This window comes from Mustelus asterias, chromosome 18 (genome assembly GCF_964213995.1).
Source record: "Mustelus asterias chromosome 18, sMusAst1.hap1.1, whole genome shotgun sequence".
In the NCBI taxonomy this organism is placed as follows: Eukaryota; Metazoa; Chordata; class Chondrichthyes; order Carcharhiniformes; family Triakidae; genus Mustelus; species Mustelus asterias.
The window spans coordinates 68,102,288-68,123,555 of NC_135818.1; the positions used below are offsets into that span (position 1 = coordinate 68,102,288).

At 39.8% G+C, this 21,268-nt stretch overlaps 1 protein-coding gene across 3 annotated transcripts in view; it reads right to left on the bottom strand.

The window, feature by feature from the left end:
- The window catches only part of ppp2r5eb (protein phosphatase 2, regulatory subunit B', epsilon isoform b), an 80,395-nt gene that overhangs the window by 8,959 nt on the left and 50,168 nt on the right, over window positions 1-21,268 (bottom strand). For 2 of the 3 annotated variants that reach the window (XM_078234240.1, XM_078234242.1), the window contains exons 2-10: window positions 18,383-18,579; window positions 16,874-16,975; window positions 14,743-14,835; window positions 14,107-14,237; window positions 11,682-11,741; window positions 9,912-10,020; window positions 6,799-6,852; window positions 6,658-6,708; window positions 1,839-1,958 (exon numbers count right to left, since the gene is read on the bottom strand). In XM_078234240.1, the coding sequence (XP_078090366.1) occupies window positions 1,839-1,958; window positions 6,658-6,708; window positions 6,799-6,852; window positions 9,912-10,020; window positions 11,682-11,741; window positions 14,107-14,237; window positions 14,743-14,835; window positions 16,874-16,975; window positions 18,383-18,579 (917 nt within the window). The remainder of the gene's footprint in view (window positions 1-1,838; window positions 1,959-6,657; window positions 6,709-6,798; window positions 6,853-9,911; window positions 10,021-11,681; window positions 11,742-14,106; window positions 14,238-14,742; window positions 14,836-16,873; window positions 16,976-18,382; window positions 18,580-21,268) is intronic. The other variant, XM_078234241.1, reaches the window with a different exon arrangement.

The following is a 21,268-nucleotide window of genomic DNA, read 5'->3' on the forward strand; positions in this document are numbered from 1 at the left end:
CAGATTGAATTCCATTTGCCACTTCTCTGCCCAACCGATCAAACCATTGATATTCTTCTGGAGTCGGCAACTGTCCTCTTTACAATCAACTATACAGCCAATTTGTGTCAAATGCAAATTTCCCAAGCATGCATCCCATATTTAAGTTCTAATCATTAATATGTGTAACAAAAGCAAGGGACCCAACACTGAGCTCTGTGGAATGCCACTGGAAACTGCTTTCCATTTGCAATGCCATCCATCAACCACTACCCTTAGTTTCCTGTCACTGAGCCAATTTTAAATCCAACTTGCCACATCCCATAGGCTTTTGCTTTTCGGACCAGTCCCCAGTCTGCCATGTGGGAACTTGTCAAATGCCTTACTAAGATGCATGTAGACAACATCAACTACACTACCCTCAACAATCCTCCTTGTCGCTTCCTCAGAAAATTAAATTAGTAAGACATGACCTTCCCCCGTTAGGCGCTCTGACTCTGATGATTTTGCCAAGAGAGTTTCTTTATTCATTCAACAGTTTTGAGAATTGGTACAGCAACATCAGACTCAGCATAGACTGGTGATGGAAACCAGCTTCATTAATTTCTGGAACAAAGCAAGGCAGTAAACCTCCAGATAGTTCCTTAGTGAGGTGTTGTGACAAAGAAAGGGTTAAGGATCTGCCTGGTCCCATCATATGTCAGGACACCAAACCCAGTGCTCCTGCTCCAGTGAAGAGGACTAAGCTCAGAAACAAAGCATCAGCGTCAGGACTGCTATTGATTTCCATCACCTATGAATTTATTTTATAGATAACCAAGATCCCATTGCTGTGTGAAGGCTTGAATGTGATGTGGAGATTAAAACGCACACCATTTCTTATTAAAGCTCTAAATTTGAAAAATTGATTTTTATACAGACAGATGCATTTTACCTTGGATCTTCCTTCAATTTCCTGCAGACCATATGCCACAAATGGAGCCACAAATCTGATTTTCCAATTGGTATCAACCCATCTATTTTAACTGAGTTATTCCCACTGACATTGGATAAATGATAGGTGACAATTTCAGGTTATGGACTTGAACCGAGACATTTTGACATAAGGGCAATCATTTTAACTAAACAGAATGAGCGTGAAATGTGCAATTTAATCTACCAAACAAAATTCAGAGCCTCTAAATGCTTGTATACCATGCTACAAAGTAAAAGTAATTATGCAATGGTACTGAAGTGCCTAGCACAACCAGGTCTGCAGCCAGGTTTCCGGATTACTGGAGGTAGGTCAGGAAAAATACTCAGGACTACCAAACTCCCGAGCCTGATGATTTTCTTTTCTAGTGATGGGGCTTTTCTCGGCTATAATTATATCACTGCCCAGAGATTCAGTGGCATGGCACCACTCGCTATTCATTTTCTCAGTTATGAGTATTTCATTAACACCTTCATATAAAAATACTCTCACAGACCATATGCACTTTCAATGACAAATTCAGGGTGAAAGGAACCCAAGTCAGAAGTTACAATTCCTTATGACACAATTTAAACTTGAGATCAGCATTAGCTAACCAAAGTTCTTACAGAATTCCTATTTTGAAGAGTTAAATACCGGCTAAAAAGATGAAGCAGTAAGTATAACCTGAAGCCCTAAGGGAGATTTTTCAATACCCAACATATGTGGCAATAAAGCAATATATCAAACCTTGTCAAAAGCCCCCACTCAATAATCTAATCTATTACACCAACAGACAGTGCACTTCCTATTGCTGTATTTATAGAAAATAATTTACATTGAAGTCCATGAACCTTGTGCAACTAGAATCATCTTTTAATCTATGGCACAAAAAGCAACTTCTAACCTGGAAATGGGGGCTGGAAACACATCTGGAAATTTGTTTGAACAGCGGGTCCTGAATTTTTACAAACTGTGTTGGCTCAATAACATCCAAGATTTCCTCTAACTCTCCGAGGAACATGACCTGGTTTAAAATATAAATATCATTAATTTCCATCATATTTGCAAAACACAGTGCTCTATAATTGTCCAAGTATAAATCATCTAACTTTATATGTTTGTAATTCAAAACATGTTATATTTTTGTAAATTCTGTACAATTGAATACGATCATTTCTCTATGTTGATTTTCTTCCCTGCCCACCCTCCTGGACTTATCCACCACTAGAAGGTACAATTCTAAAAACCATCAACTAACCCTCTGTTACCTCATCCAGGTCTGCAATCTTCAACGTGCGTTTTGTCGGTATATTTTTGACTATGTGGAGCCCAAACATCCCCAGATCCAACAGTCACTTCCCACTATTTGTTACTAACTGGTTTATACTTCCCTTTCTAACCCAAGAGCAAAAGGTCAATTATATTAGTACCTTTAGTACCACACTGACAATGACTTCAGCACAGGCCAGGAATCAAACTCATGACCTTCTGATCTGCAGAGTTCCATTATATACTCATAACAGCTGAGACATTGGGGACCCCAGAACATCACATAGCCTTCATTCTATTCAGCGCTTTGAATAATGCCAAAATATTACTGTCGTCTTTCCAAAACATCAATAACTTAAAGCCAAATGCTGACATTCCGTGCATAATGTTTCCATTTTCAGAGAACACGTTCCAACAGAGTAGCAAAAGGGAATGTTTATTTGCTAATCTGCATAACAATAAGAATTTTTGCTAGCAAAGTTCACAACACATCTGCCTGTTTAGTCAGTCTTCATTTTCTCATATAGGCCAACCATAATTTGATTCCAATGAGCTTTGTCGATGAAAGAGCTAGGTATTAACAAAAATATACTATACAGAAGAAAAGGTCATTCCATTTTAGTACTTGTATTGCTCATTTAAAGCACCTTCTGTATATTCTTTTAGGAAATCTAAAAATATTATGCTGAGAATAAGCACTACATAAGGTGGAAACATTTAAGAGCATTGCTTTAAATAATTCTCTAATGTTGAGTTCAGTAGCATGATTTATTTTAAATATTACATTATTTTGAAATAAGTACATCATTTTGAAATGCAGAAAAATATAGAAGAAACTTGAAAAAATTGAGGACATAGCATCCTGTGGGCACAATGCATCTTGGCATTGAAGTATTGTTTCTACTAAGCTTAAATGGAAGTCTGCCTCTCAAAATAACAGGTGAAGCTTTTAACTTTGGCAGAAGCTTGAAATGAGTGGCAATGAATTGGTCACCCATTATAAACCCAACCCTATTGTGAGTCGATGGAAAAGAGAGTTGTGCTTGGGTTTATTATAGGAGACTAAATCCAGATCACCCATTTCTGCCATCGTCAGAGCTGAAAGTTCCAACAACCATCTTTGTTATACATTGGCAAATATAATTTAGGTCTTTAATAGGTTTTTTCCAAATCCAAGTAAAACTTGAGAATGCTTATTTTACCTGGCCATCACTTCTTGCACACAACAGTTTAAAAATACAGTTTCTCAGAGTTTAAATACAGTCTCTCAAAAACGTTTATTCTGGAACACACACCTTCAAGCACGTTAAGGATTTGATTTGTTTACAGATGATTTATTCAATAGTCCTAGGTATGGTTAATTTTGAAAGTTCTACTCGTGATGCAGAAAAGAAAAGTAATAAGCAATCTTACTACTTCATCTGGATCATTATTTTGTCAAGTCTTGGGGTGCTGCTGTGACCCGAATAAGCAGGAGTGCCTGGCCCCATATTCTGACTTGGAAACCTGGAATATGATTGGTTCAGTGTCAGAGATGACTGGCCGTCAATCATACCCTGACACACAGAACATAGATGATCTCACCGTGCAATGGGGAAGTGGGAACAGAATGAAATTGTGACACCAGGACATGTGTGTATCTTTAAAAAAAAATTTTAAGGCACAAGCCTATGAAATGGTATGAAACTTTTTTAAAAAGTGGAAGTTTCTATGAAGCAAAGCTTATACAAGTTTACGTCAAAGGAAATTAAAAGTTTCAAAATTTTGAAAATTATAAATTTGGAAACAAAATGAACATTTTACACATCAAAACATGAAAATTGGTCACAGCATACCAAAATCTGTCAGTAGCATTAAGTTTTCATTAGAAATGAGAGACTGTGTGCATTAATTTAATTGATTTAAGTCTGGATTTTACTGTTAGTTCTTCTCCCACTTCCTGATTTAATTGCATGCAACCTATATATAGGAGCTCATATCCAAGCTAATATCCAACAGCAGAACTAATGTGGTCAGTGCTCATTCATCTGCGTGAAAATATTAAAATGCAGCAGTCTGTCCCAAACAACCATTTAAATTAACAATAATCCTGTGACATTTTTAGATAATGGAAATTATAGCCAGATTATTGGTGGCTATAATCAGTTACATTTTTCTGACAATACTTCAACAATGATTGCTATGGATAAAATGGAGAGTAAAAAATTTAAACCACCAAGAAGAAAAAACCAAAGTCAAAGTTACAATCCCAATTATAGTATTAGAAATAAGTTGGAAGGAAGTGCTGTGTGTTACTGGTTGGGTAATTGACAACGCCAGGGGACTACCTCATGGATTTAAATTTTTTATGGAGGAAGTACTGAATGAGCTGTCTAGTTGAGAGAGCACCAAGACCAGATGAGATGCATTCACGGATATAGAGGGAAGCAAGAGTGGAAATCACTGAAGCACAGGCCATAATTTTCCAATCTTCCTTGGACTCGGGGTGGTGCCAAAGGACTGGAAATTATAAATATTACACCCTTGTTCAACAAAGGATGGTAAAAGCCCAGCAACTGCAGAACAATCAGTTTAACCTCAAATAAGGAAAATCTTTTAGATTTGATTTAGTCACTTGGACAAATGCAGGTTAAGGGAAATTATTAGCACAGATTTGTTAAGGGCAAGTAGTGTGCAATTAACTTGTTTATGTTTCTGATAAGATACCAAAGAGAATTGATGAGGTCAATGCTGTTGATGTGCTCTACATGGACTTCTGAAAGACATTTTATAAGAAATATGTGACAAAGTTTGAGCCCATGGAATAAAAATGACAGTAGCAGTATGAATATGAAATTCGCAGAACAGGAACAGGTATGATTAACAGGTAATTATGCTTGTTCTACAGAGTGGAGGATGGGTTTATAGTGGAGTTCCCCAGAGATCAGTCTTAGGACTTCTTCTCTTCCTTATACATATGATCTGAAACTTGATGTACCGGCACAATGCCAACATTTGCAGATGTGAACTGTGAGGAGTGTATAGAATGCATAGACAAGTTTGTAGAAATGACAAACAAGTGGCAGGTGAAATTTATTCCAGAGAAGTCTGAAAGGATTAATTTTGGTAGGAAGAATGCAGAGAATATAAAATACAATTCTAAAAGAGGTGCAGGAGCCGAGGGACCCAAGTACTTGCACAAATCATTGTAGGTGGCAGGACAGGTTGAGAGAGTGGTTAATAAAGCACATGGCATCCTAAATTTATAAATAGTTACACAGAAGACAAATGTAAGGAAGTCATGTTAAGCCTATACAGAACGCTCATTCAGCCTCAGCTAGAGTACTGCATCTAGTTATAGACACATTTTAGGAAGGATGTGGAGCTATTAGAGCGCTCAGTGAAGATTCAAGAGAATGGATCTAGGGATGACAAACTTCGGTTACATAGATAGACGAGAGAAGTTGGAACTGTTCTCCTTGGAGAAGGTTGAGAGCAGATTTGATAGAGACATTTAAAGTTATTAGGCATCTGGACAAAGTGGATAGGGAGAGACTGTTCCTTTTGGTGGAAGGATTGAGAATCAGAAGGCACGGATTTATGGCAATTGACAAAAGCAGCAATGGCAACATGAGGAAAAGCTTTTTCATAGAGTGAGTGGTTAGGACCTGGAAAACACCACCTAGGAGTGTGGAGGAGGCAGGTTCAATCGAGAATCCCAAAAGGGAATTGGATTATTTGAAAAGGAAGCATGTGCAGGACGATGAGGAAAAGGCAGACGTGTGGCAACAGATGATTTGCTCCTTCAGTGGGCCAGACATGGTGGACTGAATGGCCTCTTCCTGTTCTGTACCATTCTATGATTCTGTGCTTTCACCCGATTGCCCTTTCTTGCAAAGCAGAGCTCGTTAAAAATCTGTACATTCTTACAAAAGAATTTCAGTGTGTGAAAAATTCAATATCAGTATTCATGTGTTTAATGGCAGCTTTCAATCTACATAGGAAACCATATACAAAGCATGGTATATGTATAGGTTTTCATAGAAGCTACAAGAATGTGGTAGTTCCATGTCTTTTTAAGATGACAAATTTTCTCTTACAATTATGGAATTGTACATATTTTGTGGTGGGATCCTAATAAATATCTAGGAGTGTTCATTAAATCCCTTATTCAGTATGCAGATCTACAAAGAATGACAAAAAAATTTAAACTTTCCACTAAGTTGTTTTGAAATGGAGGTTTATAGTTTGAATGATAATTTCAGCATCCAGCAGGATTGCTAATAGAAACATGTGCAGAACACAACTCTAAAGATACTCTGAATCAGCACATTAAGTGCTGCTACTGAGGCAACTGGAGTGATTTAACAGTAAAGTTTTCCTTTTCGTAATTAAAATTTTGCATTATTAATTACACCACCCTCCACCCTTCTATTCACATTTTAGCAAACCGCGAGTTCAAACTGTTTGCTTACCTCTTTTTGACTGCAAGTTTTTGGCCAGAACTTTAGTAAACCCCTGACGATCTGAAGCATATATGACAAACATTAAAATCAACTGACTTTTAATTTTTTTTTAAAACAAAGCATTAATTGAGAAACATTATTGAAACGTACCGATTCAGTTAACGTTGGATCTTTTTCTAGAAACTGTACAATGCAATAAGCCAACTGTTAAAGAAAAGTAAAATGACTGTTAGAGCTAGTAAAAAGAACAGCTTTTAAACATAAAAAAGAATATTCACTGATTCTGTCACATCTGAAACAAAAGGCTCAACTATTTTTGTGCAGTACGCCCAGAAAATCAATTAAGAGAATGTGATTCATGGCAGGTTGTCAATCAGATTTGGCCTAAAATACCTGCTCATCTTTGAGTTTACAAAGCAAGAAATTAGATGAGAAAGAAGAGAAATTAAAGTGGATTCTGATGGCTCTTCTGCAAGGTATTGTTGTTGAATAGTGTAGTATTATACCATACTACCTTAATACAATTCCCATCATGGCGCGGCATGGTGCACGCAGTGCCAGGGACCCAGGTTAGATTCCCAGACATTCTCCCAGTGTCTGTGTGGGTTTCCTCCGGCTGCTCCGGTTTCCTCCCACAGTCTGAAAGACATGCTGGTTAGGTGTGTTGGCCTTGCTAAATTCTCCCTCAGTGTATCTGAACAGGTGCCAGAGTGTGGCATCTAGGGGATTTTCACAGTGACTTCATTGCAGTGCCAATGTAAGCCAACTTGCAACAATAACTTTTATTGCGGGTGTAATGATTTGTCCACTAAAACAAATGGGAAATATACTGTGAAGGAACTAGCTCTAAGACCCAAATAAAAATGTTTCATGGTTTTCTCTCCAGACATCCTTCACTCTGCAAATCTAACTATAAGCTTGCTTGTAAATGGCAATACTTTAGCAGTTAAAAGGCAGATGTTTTTCTTATTTTCCTGCATTATAATTACCTCCTGGTGAAACATTGTTTAACCTGATACAACTTTATTTACACCAAGTTAATTAATATGTGGAAAGGTTTGTGTTAACCCATTTCTCACTCCTGCAGTTTGCTGTTAGTCAAAACCACTGCACTGAAATATATCCAGAAATTGGATTTAAAAGTAGAACCATAGAACATTACAGCACAGAAACAGGCCTTTTGGCCCTTCTTGCTTGTGCCGAACCATTTTGTGCCTCGTCCCACTGACCTGCACCTATAGAACCATAGTCCTGTGACAAGAATGATAAAAACCAAATTATGTACATTTGCTCCACAATAACTGAATGGTTAGAAATAGAACATTTAATTTTGCCAGTCACTTTGTAGAAGCATTTTTTTAAAATCTGCCTTGTAAAAAGGGGATATCAGGAGTCTGAGATAGTTTTTAAAGTAGGTCTTAAAGAAGGTGGTGGTGATGGTATTTTCATTATGAACAAAGACATTCTAAGACATGCTCCTCAATGCTAAAAATCATCCCGTATGTCATTCCTTCAAAGGAACTGTATGTGAGAGCGCGTAAAAAGGATGAAGAAATGTGAAAAATTCAACTCGAGGATGCTAAACAAAATAAACTTGTTCCACCACTACATGCAGTTCATTAACACCTCTTGCCAAGATTAGAATTAGCAACGGTTAACTGAAAAAAAGTTACCTTCTTATAATTAGACCCCAACTCGCAATTTAAACAGTGCACATACCAAAAAGGATATGTGCTTCGTCAGCAGCTTAATTGGTATCTCAGACAGCCCAAACTAATCCCTTCCTTCTTTCCCCCTCACCCTTTTATAGAAAAACTGCTGATTTGAAAATTGGATAAATGCACAAGAGTCTTGAATACATTGTTCAAACATCTTTGCTAACCTGCCCTCATTTGCCTTTTACAAGATACAGGCAAGATAAAGTGGGAGGATTGATGGGTCTCGATCTGAAATTAGAGTCACAGGATGACTACATCAAATGACTTAAAATATGGTGCTGGTGAAACTACGGAATAACTTAATCATTCCAAAATTGTGACATTGGAGTCAGCCCCTTTATTGACAGAAGAGGTTGCATGGAACTCAAAAGGAATCATAGCTCCTTTTCCCATTTCAGTATCCATTCTGGAGCATTTCATAGAATCCCTACAATGCAAAAGGAGGCTATTTGGGCCACAGAGTCTGCACCGACTCTCCAAAAGAGCATTCCACGCCACCACCCCCCCCCCCCCCCCCCCACCCCATCCCTGTAACTCTGCGCATTTACAATGATCCATCTTTAGTCTGTGGGACGAAACCCCAGCACCAGAGCAAATCCATGCAGACATGGAGAGAACTTGCAAATTCCACATATTGGAAATCCAAACGCTACTGAAGATTAACTTCAATGTTGGAAAATGCTGTCAAACTTTGCAGAAGAGAACCTAAACATTGCAAAAGATTGTCAAAAAGAATTGATAAATGGCTACATATCATGCCCTTCACCATTCTCTGTGATAAAAGTTTGATTCATAGGGGGAGATTCACCAGCCCCATGCACACAGGGGCAAATCGCGTTATGGTTGGAGACTCTTGCAAGAGGGGCCATAACACGAATTGCACTGGGGAGATTCATTTTGAGATACCCCTCACCCATGGCCGGCAACATAATGTGGTTCACCCCAAGTAGGGGCGTAATGATTAGCATAATTAAATCCTCATTTAAGTATGCATTTTATGTTTTTAAACCATATTCACCCAGCTCTGGGAATTTACCCAACCACCAGCACAACATGGAGCCAGCAGAAATCATTACTGGTCTCCACAGACAGATGCCATTGGAACCCTCGGGTGGTCAGTGACTGCCCCTGCCACAGAAGGCTTCCCTGGAGCAGCTGGCATCGTCAACGTCTTTAGGTCCCACACATCTCTTTCTCGGCATGAATTACCCCAAGCTCCAAAACAATGTCTAACATGGGTGGATTGTGATCTGGGTTGACCACCCAGCGGAAATCCTGCCAGGAACAATACTTAGAAATTTTGCGGAGAATTTCACCCATAGTCTTTGACAAACAAAAATAATTTAAATTGCATCACAAAACATAGGCTTAAGATACAGCGGAATGAGAATGATCATGCCTGCCGTATATGGTGCAAAGTTCCCAGATGGATGGTATCGTGGTGATTTTCTCCTGTAGATAAGAGCAATCTTCTGTTTGGATGTGGATGCTGAACAATTGAGTGCTAGAAAATTACAATATAAATGGATCATTCAACAGTCTTACCTGCGCATGAAAAAGCGATAAAGTCCTCACAGAATGCAAAGGGAGCAGAACCTTAATCAGAAATTGTTTGTGTTCAGCCTTCAGAGGCAATGCAAACCCATTTATTATACTGTCAACAGAAAAACAGGAAAGATTATCCACCTAATACCTTGCATACAAGAACAATACCCTTTCTCTGGGAACCTTATACAAAGGTTCGATATTAAAAAAGGAACAGCTCCAATTTACAGAAATGATCACATACACAAACCCCAAGGTTCATATTTTTAAGGATATCAGGTATTTGCTCATCAAACCATATAAGCCTACATGTCATTCTTGTCTGACCAAATTAACATCCCATGTATACATCCAAACTTCTTATAACCAGGAGTTAAGCATGCGCGACATTGTGGCAACCAAGAGTGACAAAGATTACAAAATCCCAATGATATTAATACATTAATATTTTTAATGTCACCTTTCACAGATAGCCAGATGAATATAAAGATTGCAAAAATGTTCATTTTAACCAATAGTTTTATCATAACATTTTAGAAAGACAGCTACAAATGGCACTGATAATCTCGGAGAGATCTCCAGTCTATACGGCTCTCTCCCTTCCTGTGTTTTTGTTCCTTCCCAGCCCCACACTATAAAGAGAGGAGAGTATTTTGGGTGCAGAAGAAAAACGAAGGCCAGCAAACCATTTAAAACAAAGCACTATTTATGCGTTATGTAAGCTATTTACTAAAGATGCATATTTCTGTCATATGAGCTGGAGTATAGCTACGATACATGACCATCAAGCTGCAACATTAACCATTAACGTTTAACATCGCCTGATCCTTTTCAGGCCACTTCTTAAATATACCTGGTGGAGAAGATTGATGCCTGGTGGAGCAGAGAGATTGAATAGGTTGGGACTTTATTCCCTAGAGCGTAGAAGAATGAGGGGAGATTTGATAGAGGTGTATAAAATTTTGATGGGTACAGATAGAGTGAATGCAAGCAGACTTTTTCCACTGAGGCGAGGGGAGAAAAAAACAAGAGGGCATGGGTTAAGGGTGAAAGGAGAAAAGTTTAAAGGGAATATTGGGGGGGGTTTCTTCACGCAGAGAGTGGTGGGAGTGTGGAATGAGCTGCCGGATAAAGTGGTAAATGCGGGGTCACTTTTAGCATTTAAGAAAAACTTGGACGGGTTCATGGATGAGAGGGGTGTGGAGGGATATGGTCCAAGTGCAGGTCAGTGGGACTAGGCAAAAAATGGTTCGGCACAGACAAGAAGGGCCAAAAGACCTGTGTCTGAGCTGTAATTTTCTATGGTTCTATGGAGAAGTGTTCTAAATAGGCAGAAACAGCTAATTGCAGCTGCTTGCAAAGCTCACAATGTCCCTGCTGGTAAGCATCTGGCTGCAGATCAGAAGAACTCAGCATTTGAGTATCTCCAACCAATTTCTTTTACTGTACATCTGTAACAAGGTGCATCAGGAATGTGAGGGATACACACATTATACAAGTCTTGGATAAAAATTTTCCTCAGTACGCCTAGACTAGAAAGGTTAAAGTAACCGCTGATCACTGCTTAGTGATCCATGCTGAAAAATGGATTTGTGTAGCTGCTGACAAGACTTGACCATGATGTTCTCGCCACCAATTAATTAACTAGCACTGCTCGCGTTGAACTCAGAACAGTCATTTGGGAAGGGCATCAGAATACTATTAAATTGATTCAACAACCTCGAGACAGAAGGGGAAAAATTAGAAACATTGGAGTGTGTGGCTGCTTACCTTCCTAATATTTCCAGGAGTTCTGCTACACCATTAAAATGTTCTGTTTCATAAACAAATCTGCAATGAGAACTGAAGTTAACTGTTTGTGCTTTAACAAGCAACATGCGCATTTTTACTGGGAAAAACAATGAGGAAATAACAATGCTGAACACTAAAACCCATGATATCAGTGTGCAAAAATTAGCAAAACATTTGACTTTAAAGGCACCATCTTTATATTCTCAAATAGTGAATTCAAACCTGATGTTACCTGCAAAATATTGACAATCAATAGGCTGGCTAGCTCTAACATTTGTGTGACCAACATATCATATTTTCGGCACTTGGCTCATTGGCCTTTGAGGAAACTGCAGAACAAAAAGAAAGCCCCCTCCTAATTTCTGTTACCTCCTCAGATAATGATTTTCCAAAATTCCCCAGATTCTAGAATGGTCCGAAGTATATTGGAAGTAAGCAAATGTTCAAGATTCAAGTAACGTGGGAAAAAGAACATCTATGTAAGAACTTGAGAAGTAGGAGCAAGAGTAGGCTGTTCAGCCCCTTCAACCTGCTCTGCAAGTCAATATGATCATGGTTGATTGGATTGTAGCTTAACTCCATTCTCCTGCCTGTCCCCATAACCTTCGACTCCCTTGTCAATCAAAAAGAGAGAAAATAGAAGTACAGGCCAGTTAGCCTGACGTCAGTCATTGGGGAAATGCTGGAATCTATCATTGAGGAACTCTTAATGCATAGTATCAGACAAAGTCAACATTGTTTTACAAAAGAAAAATAGTGCTTGACAAATTACTTAGTTTCTAGAGGATTTAACTGGTAGGCTAGAATAAAAAAGGGAACCAGCAGATGTAATATACTTGCAATTCCAAAGGCACCAATAAGATGCCACACGAAAAGGTTGTTATGAAAGATAAGGTTCATGGAATTAGGGGTAATATAATAGTATAGGGGAATGGCTATAAGACAGGAAGCAAAGTAATATAGAAACATAGAAAATAGAAGCAGGCTTAGGCTATTCAGCTCTTCGAACCTACTCTACTATTCATTTTGATCATGGCTGATCTTCAAATTCAACATCCTGATCACACCTTTCCCCATATCCCTTTAGACCCAAAATCTATATCTAATTTCTTCTTGAAATCACAATGTTTTGGTCTCAACTATTTTCTGTGGTAGTGAATTCCACACATTCACCACTCTCTGGGTGAAGAAATTTCTCCTCGCTCAGTCCTAAAAGGTTTACTCCTTATCCTCAAACTATGACCCCTAGTTCTGGAGTTCCCCACCACTGGGAACATTCTTTCTGAATCTACCCAGTCTAACCCTGTTAGAATTTTATAAGTTTCTATGAGATCCCCCTCACTCTTCTAACTCCAATTACTATAATCCTAACTGACTTAGTCTCTCCTCATATGACAGACCTGCCATCTCAGGAATCAGCCTGGTAAATATTCGCTGCACTCCCTTTATAGCAAGGACATCAAAACAGCACAGAATGCTCCAGAGATGTGGCCTCACCAATGCCCTATATAATTGCAGCAAAACATCCCTATTTCAATACTCAATCCTCTTGCTATGAAGGCCAACATACCATTTGTCTTCTTTATTGCTTGTTGTACTTGCGCGCTTACTTTCAGTGATTGATGTACGAGGACACCAAGGTCTCGCTCAGTATCCACCTCTCATACCCATTCAAATAATAATCTGCCTTCTTATTTTTGCTATTGAAGTGAATAACCTCACATTTATCCACATTATACTACATCTGCCATGCATATGCCCACTCAATCAACTTGTCCAAATGACGATGAAGCTCTCACACCTACTGCAAATTTGGAGATAACACATTCAGTTTCCTCTTCTAAATCATTAATATATAATGTAAACAGCTGGGATCCTAGCACAGATCCCTGCGGCACCCCGCTAGTCACTGCCTGCCAATTAGATAAAGACCCATTTATGCCAACTCTTGGCTTCCTATCCGCTAACCAGCTTTCTACAGAGATAGGGATTAAAGGGGGCATTTTCAAGTTGGGAGGCTGTGATCAGTGGAGTGCTACAAAGTGTGGGAAGATCAGTGTGGGAATCTCAGCTATTTATAATCTATGAATTTTCAACAATTGCACAGGGAGTTCCAGAGTACCTAATTATTCCCCCTGACATCAGAAGCAGTCACTCTGTTAAAACAAGGGGTTCCCTTGGTGTCACTGGTCCAGTAAATTACTGGAAGCTTCTGTAACCATATCCTATTGCAATTTCTCTCATGGAAAACACTACGAACTGCGTGTAAGGCTGCTAATTTTGGTGGGGGTGAAGTAAGTCACTGATCTTAAATTAGTGTTGAACATTACCCAGTACTAAAAAAGTACACTTGCGTAACTACATTCAAAGCAATCTTTGACACAACAGGCAATCACACACTTACTGTAGAAAAATATTGTTAATTTGCTTCCGGATAAATGCTCTAAGTCCAAGAAACTTTCCATAAATTCTGTGCAGGACAGTCTTTAGGTAGTCTCGTTCTCGGGGGTCCTCACTGTTGAACAACTCTAAAAGCTGAAAGCAACCAGGAAAAAAAACATTTCAACTTTGCTGTAAAGCTCATCTAGATCACAAATACTAGATTTTGTCATCTTATTGTTTTTGCAGTCACCATACCTCCAACTTTATAATCACAGAAGTTCAGCATAAAATACTTGGTAATGTCATGGAACAGATCAGATAAATTTAAAGGAAGACACACACAGAACTTAATGTCAAACTGATGAACCGCAATTTAATCAATAATCGTGGCAGTCTTGTAGACTATTCAGGTCCTATTACAGCATATGCACTTGCACTGGCCAAGGTGAACCACAAGGGGAAATCAATAGCACAACAATGAAAGTTTACAAAAATGTGTTTCAAAAGTATGTTCAACATATTATCTGTACACAAATTTACAATTATGCCAGAGAATACTACTATACTATTTGATTCCTTAGCTTCATGAACAGTTGGTTCCGAGAAAGTCAAGGCAATGTACCATTTATTATCTAGTCAACAAAAAGCATATACGCACCTGCAATATAAATTTTTGATCTACATACTTTTTGGCAATACTAGGTTGGAATTCTTGACTCTCCAAAAATCGAATGAAGAATTCATATACAAGCTGCAAGAGACAAGTTAAATTACAATTAGGTAACAACACTTACTTCTAAATGGAAAACTTTTTTAAAATGTAGGTTTGAATAATATCTGCTTTCAACCATCATTTCTTGTTGATTTCCAATTTTTTCCCTCTGCCCACCAAAAAGTTGGATAGTGCAGGTGGGGAATATACATCGACCCACAGACACAAATGAAAATATCAGTGCTTTACTGAAAGATGCATCGCATTGCAAGAAAGAAGAACTAATGGTCATGACCCAAATTAGCAATTCCTATATTATACAAAGGTTAAATACACAATAATCCATTCGGATGCAAAGAACACTTGAACTTTTCCCCATCAGAACAAAAGTGAGGGGGAAAAGGAACCGAGATATACAGTCGCCATAGCTTGTATACATTTTAGGTGCAGGTGGATATTACTTCTGCAAATCTCCTGTGACAAGCATGTTGGAGGTTTCCATTGAAGGAAAATTAACTGGACCAGCCATATAAATACTGTGGCTCCAAGAGCAGGTCAGAAACTGAGAATTCTACAGTAACTCATCTCCTGATTCCCTTAAATTCCAGCAGTGAAGCAGTCTGACACCATCCAGCACACAATGGTCCACTTGATCAGCAACCTCACCCACCACCCTAAAGATTCACTCACTCCATCACCAGTGGCAGCAGTATACACTATCTGTACCAAAGCAACTCTGCAAGACCCCCTGACTGCACCTTCTAAACACCCACGTTACCACCTAGAAGGAGAAGGGTAACAGGTGCAAAGAACATCGCCTGCAATTCACCTATCCCGCCACAATGACTTAGAAATATATGATCATTCCTTCACTGTCAAAATTCTGGAACTTCCTCCCTCACTGCACTGAGATTACCTGTGCCACATGGACCTCAGTGGTTCAAGGCAGTTCACCACCACCTTCTCTGGGGAAATTAGGGGTGAACAATACATGCTGCCCTTGCCAGTGATGCTCATATCCAATGAATAAATAAACAAAAGCAAACTTTTGAAGGACCACTGTCGCAATGGTTTACCCTCACTGGGTGATGAGTCTACCTAATCAACTTGGGAAAAAACACAAAGAACAGAGTTCTGGCAGCATCTGTGGAGAGCGAAAGAGTTAAAGTTTTGAAAATGCATGACTCTTCAGAGCTCTGAAGAGTCATACAGACTCAAAGTTGGCCCTGTATCTGTCTCCACAAATGCTGCCAGAACTACTTACAGTTTAAGTTTCAACATGGCAAGTTGGGAAACTGTATTTAGCTCTCTGTCAGTGAGATCTAAACCCCAAGAACATTTTTCTTTAACAAATATGTTTAATGTCGAAGCACTCGTCAATAAATGTGCTCTCGTGGAAATGATTCAGGGGAGATGGTTCAGTACCGGCAACGTCACTGGACTCAATGAGCTGGGACACTGGTTCAAACCCTGCCGTGGCTGCAGGTGGAATTGAAAGTTGCTCTCTGTCACGGTGACCATGAAACTGTCATCGGCTGTTGCAAAGCCCCATTTGGGCCCAGCCTACATGTTACTCCAGACAAATACAATAAGGTTGACTCTTAACTGCCCTCTGGAATGGCTTGGCATGCTACTCAGTTCAGGGACAATTAGGGGTTAGCAACAAATGATTTGATTTCTTGTTACAAGTATTGGGATACAGTGAAAAGTATTGTTTCTTGCATGCCATACGGACAAAGCATACTGTTCATAGAGTACACAGGGGAGAAGGAAAGGAGTGGGTGCAGAATAGAGTGTTGCAGTCACAGATAGGGTGCAGAGAAAGATCAGCTTAATATATTGTAGGTCCATTCAAAAGTCTGGCGGCAGCGGGGAAGAAGCTTATGCTGATTTTGCCAGCAACTCCCATATCCCATGAAGGAATTTTAAAAGATCGAATTTCAGGCCCAATGGGCTCAGATTTTAGGAATTACGAATTCTAAACCCTATCCAATAACACTGTATTTGGCCAAGCTACCTCTCAAATAACTGATTCATATTAACCAACTATTTTACATATGAACTTGCAGTGTTTCACCTGTAAATGAGGCCAGGATGCTTCAAGCGTTGGTTCATCTTCTTCTGGATCAAATTCTGATGACTCTGAAGGTGGAAGTGTCCTAAATATATTGAAAGAAACCTATAACAAAATAGAGTACTATATTAAACATTGAATTCTCCCCTTTTAATCCTATCCAATAGATTTTGATTAGAGAGCTACGTTCTGACAAAAACACATTGCGCAGCTACTTCAACAGCATCTCTGAGCTTCTGTCAACACTCCATGCATTAAGGACTGGAAAAATTAATGCCCTGTTCAAAATCATAGCTAATGGATAGATACAGAAGCTCCTGGAAACAATTCAATAGATAGGCCAACTGTCAAAAATAAAGTACACATGAAACTCATTGAGCATCAAGTATAAACCAATACTTAGATGTTCAGTGTTTTCTGAAGATTGACTTCCAAGTATTTTGATGAAGTATCTTAGATCAAATATGTCAGATTGTATTTTAGCTCTAGTATTGAAGTTCCTGTAAAGATAAAAAAAATAATCAGATGGACATACATTATTGTAAACAAATACATTGCTGTCCCCTGAACCCAGCATGAAGAGGATTTCATGCTAAACTTTCTACAGCAGGGATTGTTCTTAGAGAAGAAAAGACCAAAGAGATGAGAGGGGTGATTAAAATCATGAAGGACTTATACACAGAAATAGTTTCTACTGGCTGAACAGTCAATAAACAGAGGGAACAGGTTTAAGATAATTGTCAAAAGCCAATGGCAACAAAACAATGGCAACATAAAGAAAATCTTTTTTTTTAAAGCAATGAGTGGCTACAATTTGAAATGCAATGCCTGATTGCAAGGATGGTGCAGATTTCGTAGTTGCTTTCAAAAACGAAGTGGATAAATATTTCACAGCAAAAACTTTGCAGGGATATGAGGAAAGAGTGGGGGAATATGACTGGCTGAATTACTCCAAAAAGCCAGCACAGTACAGCACTGAAGGAGGCTGAGCTTATTCTGTGGAAAAATGCTGGGGGCAAGAGCAGGATCCAGCTAAGGCAACAAAACACTTCTACATTATACACATACAAGTTTCTTCCTCTTGGGCTTAAGGGAGCCATTTCAGTGGAACAGTGAAGGTAGAAGAGAGCAAGGGATTATTGTGGATAAGGGCATCAAAAATTTTGTGGTAACACGACTGAGCAGATTTGACAGCTGCAGCGAATGGAGGGCCAAAAGAGTAGCCAGTTGGGAGTCTGAAATATTGTAACAAACCAGAGAGAACATCTTGCGTCTAGAATCTTTATGCAGACATGTCCCATTGAGGATCAGGCTGACTTAAAAGCAAAAATGGCACTGAGAAAAATAATACCTGGAGGGATAACCAAAAAAGTGTGGTCAAGAAGTGTTGAGGATAACGTGTCTGAGATTAAATTTCAGAGTGGGGCCTATATAGGTTCCCAATGATTGGGGAAAGAGGGGACAAGATGCAGAAAAAGTTAGGGAAAGAAAGCTTGTAGGGCAAAAACTTACCATTTTAACTACTTCAGGGTAGTTCTGTTCTGTCAAGATTCCTCGACCAACTGCGACAAAGTCCACCAGTTCATTAAGGGTAGCGCGCTTGTACTCCTTCAGTTTAAGATCTGCTAGTGAATCCATGAAGTCAAATACAATACAACACTGTTGTAATTTCTTCTGGAAAAGCACTGCCTTCTCAGTTGTGGAAACGTCTAAAGAGGAGTGAGAAACAGTAAATTTAGAATTAGTTGAAAGAGATCAATTTAGCAGTCAAGAGCAAGAGTAGTTTCACTTTGAAATACAGTTTGAATTTCAGAACATAAATTTGTATTTAGGTAAACAAAAAGTTAACATTCTGTTCAACAAATCAACAGAAAAGCAACTCAGTAAAAACAATTCTCGGCTAAATTTCATGCTCTTCAGAAGTGTACAAGTTAGCTCAGTGAAATACTGTGAATCTTAATTCTACACAAGAGCAAACTAAAAGGGTACCAACATCCAGCTTACTTTAAGTGCTTTGCTAGTGTAATTCATTTCCACTTATGGATTAGTCCTCACTTCAATACCCAGCTAAAATTTGACTCTGATTCTGTATCCAACCGTACAAGCTTTTCTCAAAATATTTAGCATTGGACCACTATTTAATACATTTCCAAGCCGTAGCCCATGGGCCTGATTTAGTCCACAAGGCATTATACCTTGGTCCTCCCAAGTATAAGTCGCAGTTCAACTTCAAAACTTCCTGAAAGAATTTCAGAAAATTCTGTGCCTGCTCAGCCAAATACAGGTTAGTTTTTCCATTCATTGGCTGAGACTGGTTGCCTATCAGCAGCCAATGTAGGGATGAAGCCAGCCTGCAATTTGATGAGCGAACACGAGTCAGCAGTTGCCAAGAAAGTTTTGAGTATCTGTTTCTAACTAGGGATCGGAGTGGAAAGACATGTTCAATGGGAGCAGGTAGGGTCAGAGGTGATGGGAACCAGTGTGTGACCACGACAGACGGTGCACAGCAGAAAAAGCTCACGTCCGAAGAGAATGCATATGAGAGAATGGAGGTTTGCATGTGAGAAAAAAAAGAGGAAGTGTCTTGTGGGTGCTTGGAGGGGAGGTGTGTGCTATTGGGTGCTCAGGACCAAGGGCCCAGACATCTGGCGGTCTTAATTTTCTCAAGGGGGAGGGCGAGATCACGTCTAACCTGGTGGAGTTTTTTGAAGAAGTGACCAGAATGGTTGACGAGGGAAGGGCCGTGGATGTCGTCTATTTGGACTTTAGTAAAGCGTTTGACAAAGTCCCTCATGGTAGGCTGGTGAAAAAGGTTGGATCTCATGGGATAAAGGGGGAGGTGGTTAGATGGGTGGAGAACTGGCTTGGTCACAGAAGACAGAGGGTGGTAGTGGAAGGGTCTTTTTCCGGCTGGAGGCCTGTGACTAGTGGTGTTCCGCAGGGCTCTGTATTGGGACCTCTGCTGTTTGTGATTTATATAAACGATCTGGAAGAAGGTGTAACTGGGGTGATCAGTAAGTTTGCGGACGACACAAAATTGGCAGGACTTGCAGATAGTGAGGAGCATTGTCAGAAGCTACAGAAGGATATAGATAGGCTGGAAATTTGGGCAAAGAAATGACAGATGGAGTTCAATCCTGATAAATGCGAAGTGATGCATTTTGGTAGAAATAATGTAGGGAGGAGCTATACGATAAATGGCAGAACCATAAAGGGTGTAGATACGCAGAGGGACCTGGGTGTGCAAGTCCACAGATCCTTGAAGGTGACGTCACAGGTGGAGAAGGTGGTGAAGAAGGCATGTGGCATGCTTGCCTTTATAGGATGGGGCATAGAGTATAAAAGTTGGGGTCTGATGTTGCAGATGTATAGAACGTTGGTTCGGCCGCATTTGGAATACTGCGTCCAGTTCTGGTCGCCACACTACCAGAAGGACGTGGAGGCTTTGGAGAGAGTACAGAGGAGGTTTACCAGGATGTTGCCTGGTATGGATGGGGCTTAGTTATGAGGAGAGATTGGGTAAACTGGGGTTGTTCTCCCTGGAAAGACGGAGGACGAGGGGAGACTTAATAGAGGTGTATAAAATTATGAAAGGCATAGATAGAGTGAACGGTGGGAAACTTTTCCCCAGGTCGGTGGTGACGTTCACGAGGGGTCATAGGTTCAAGGTGATGGGGGGGGGGGGGTTTAACACACATAACAGAAGGACATATTTTACACAGAGGGTGGTGGGGGCCTGGAATGCGCTGCCAGGCAGGGTGGTGGAGGCGGACACACTGGGGACGTTTAAGACTTATCTAGATAGCCACATGAACGGAGTGGGAATGGAGGGATACAAAAGAATGGTCTAGTTTGGACCAGGGAGCGGCGCGGGTTTGGAGGGCCGAAGGGCCTGTTCCTGTGCTGTATTGTTTTGTTCTTTGTCTGTCCCTGGGAGGGTGATGTCGCACCTGAACCAGGGAGGTGTGTGTGGGAGTGAGAGTGTGTTTGAGAAAGTGGGTGCGAGTGAGTGACTAAATGTGTGTGGCCGGCAGTGCAAGGCCCTGAGTGTGTTGTGTGGGGGTCAGTCTGCCTTGCATCAAATCTCAACTTTCTCTCTCATGCTTACCACTGCACACCAGCACAAACTCAAGGACCCACTCTCACTCACACAAACACTGACCCTCTCTCACTGTGGATTTTTATTACCTGCTGAATTTAAGTTTAATTTGCGATGATATTGCTGTATTCTTGCTCAGCAAATGTTTCTTTCCTTGAAACCTCAACTTTAAAAAAATTCCATTTACTGTTGTGCTGAATGTATCATTCCAAAATCTGCTCCTAAGTCGCACTGAGTGAGAAAAATATGCAGTGTGGTCCCCGAACAAAAAAGCTCCCTGAGCTGCAATATGGCAATGT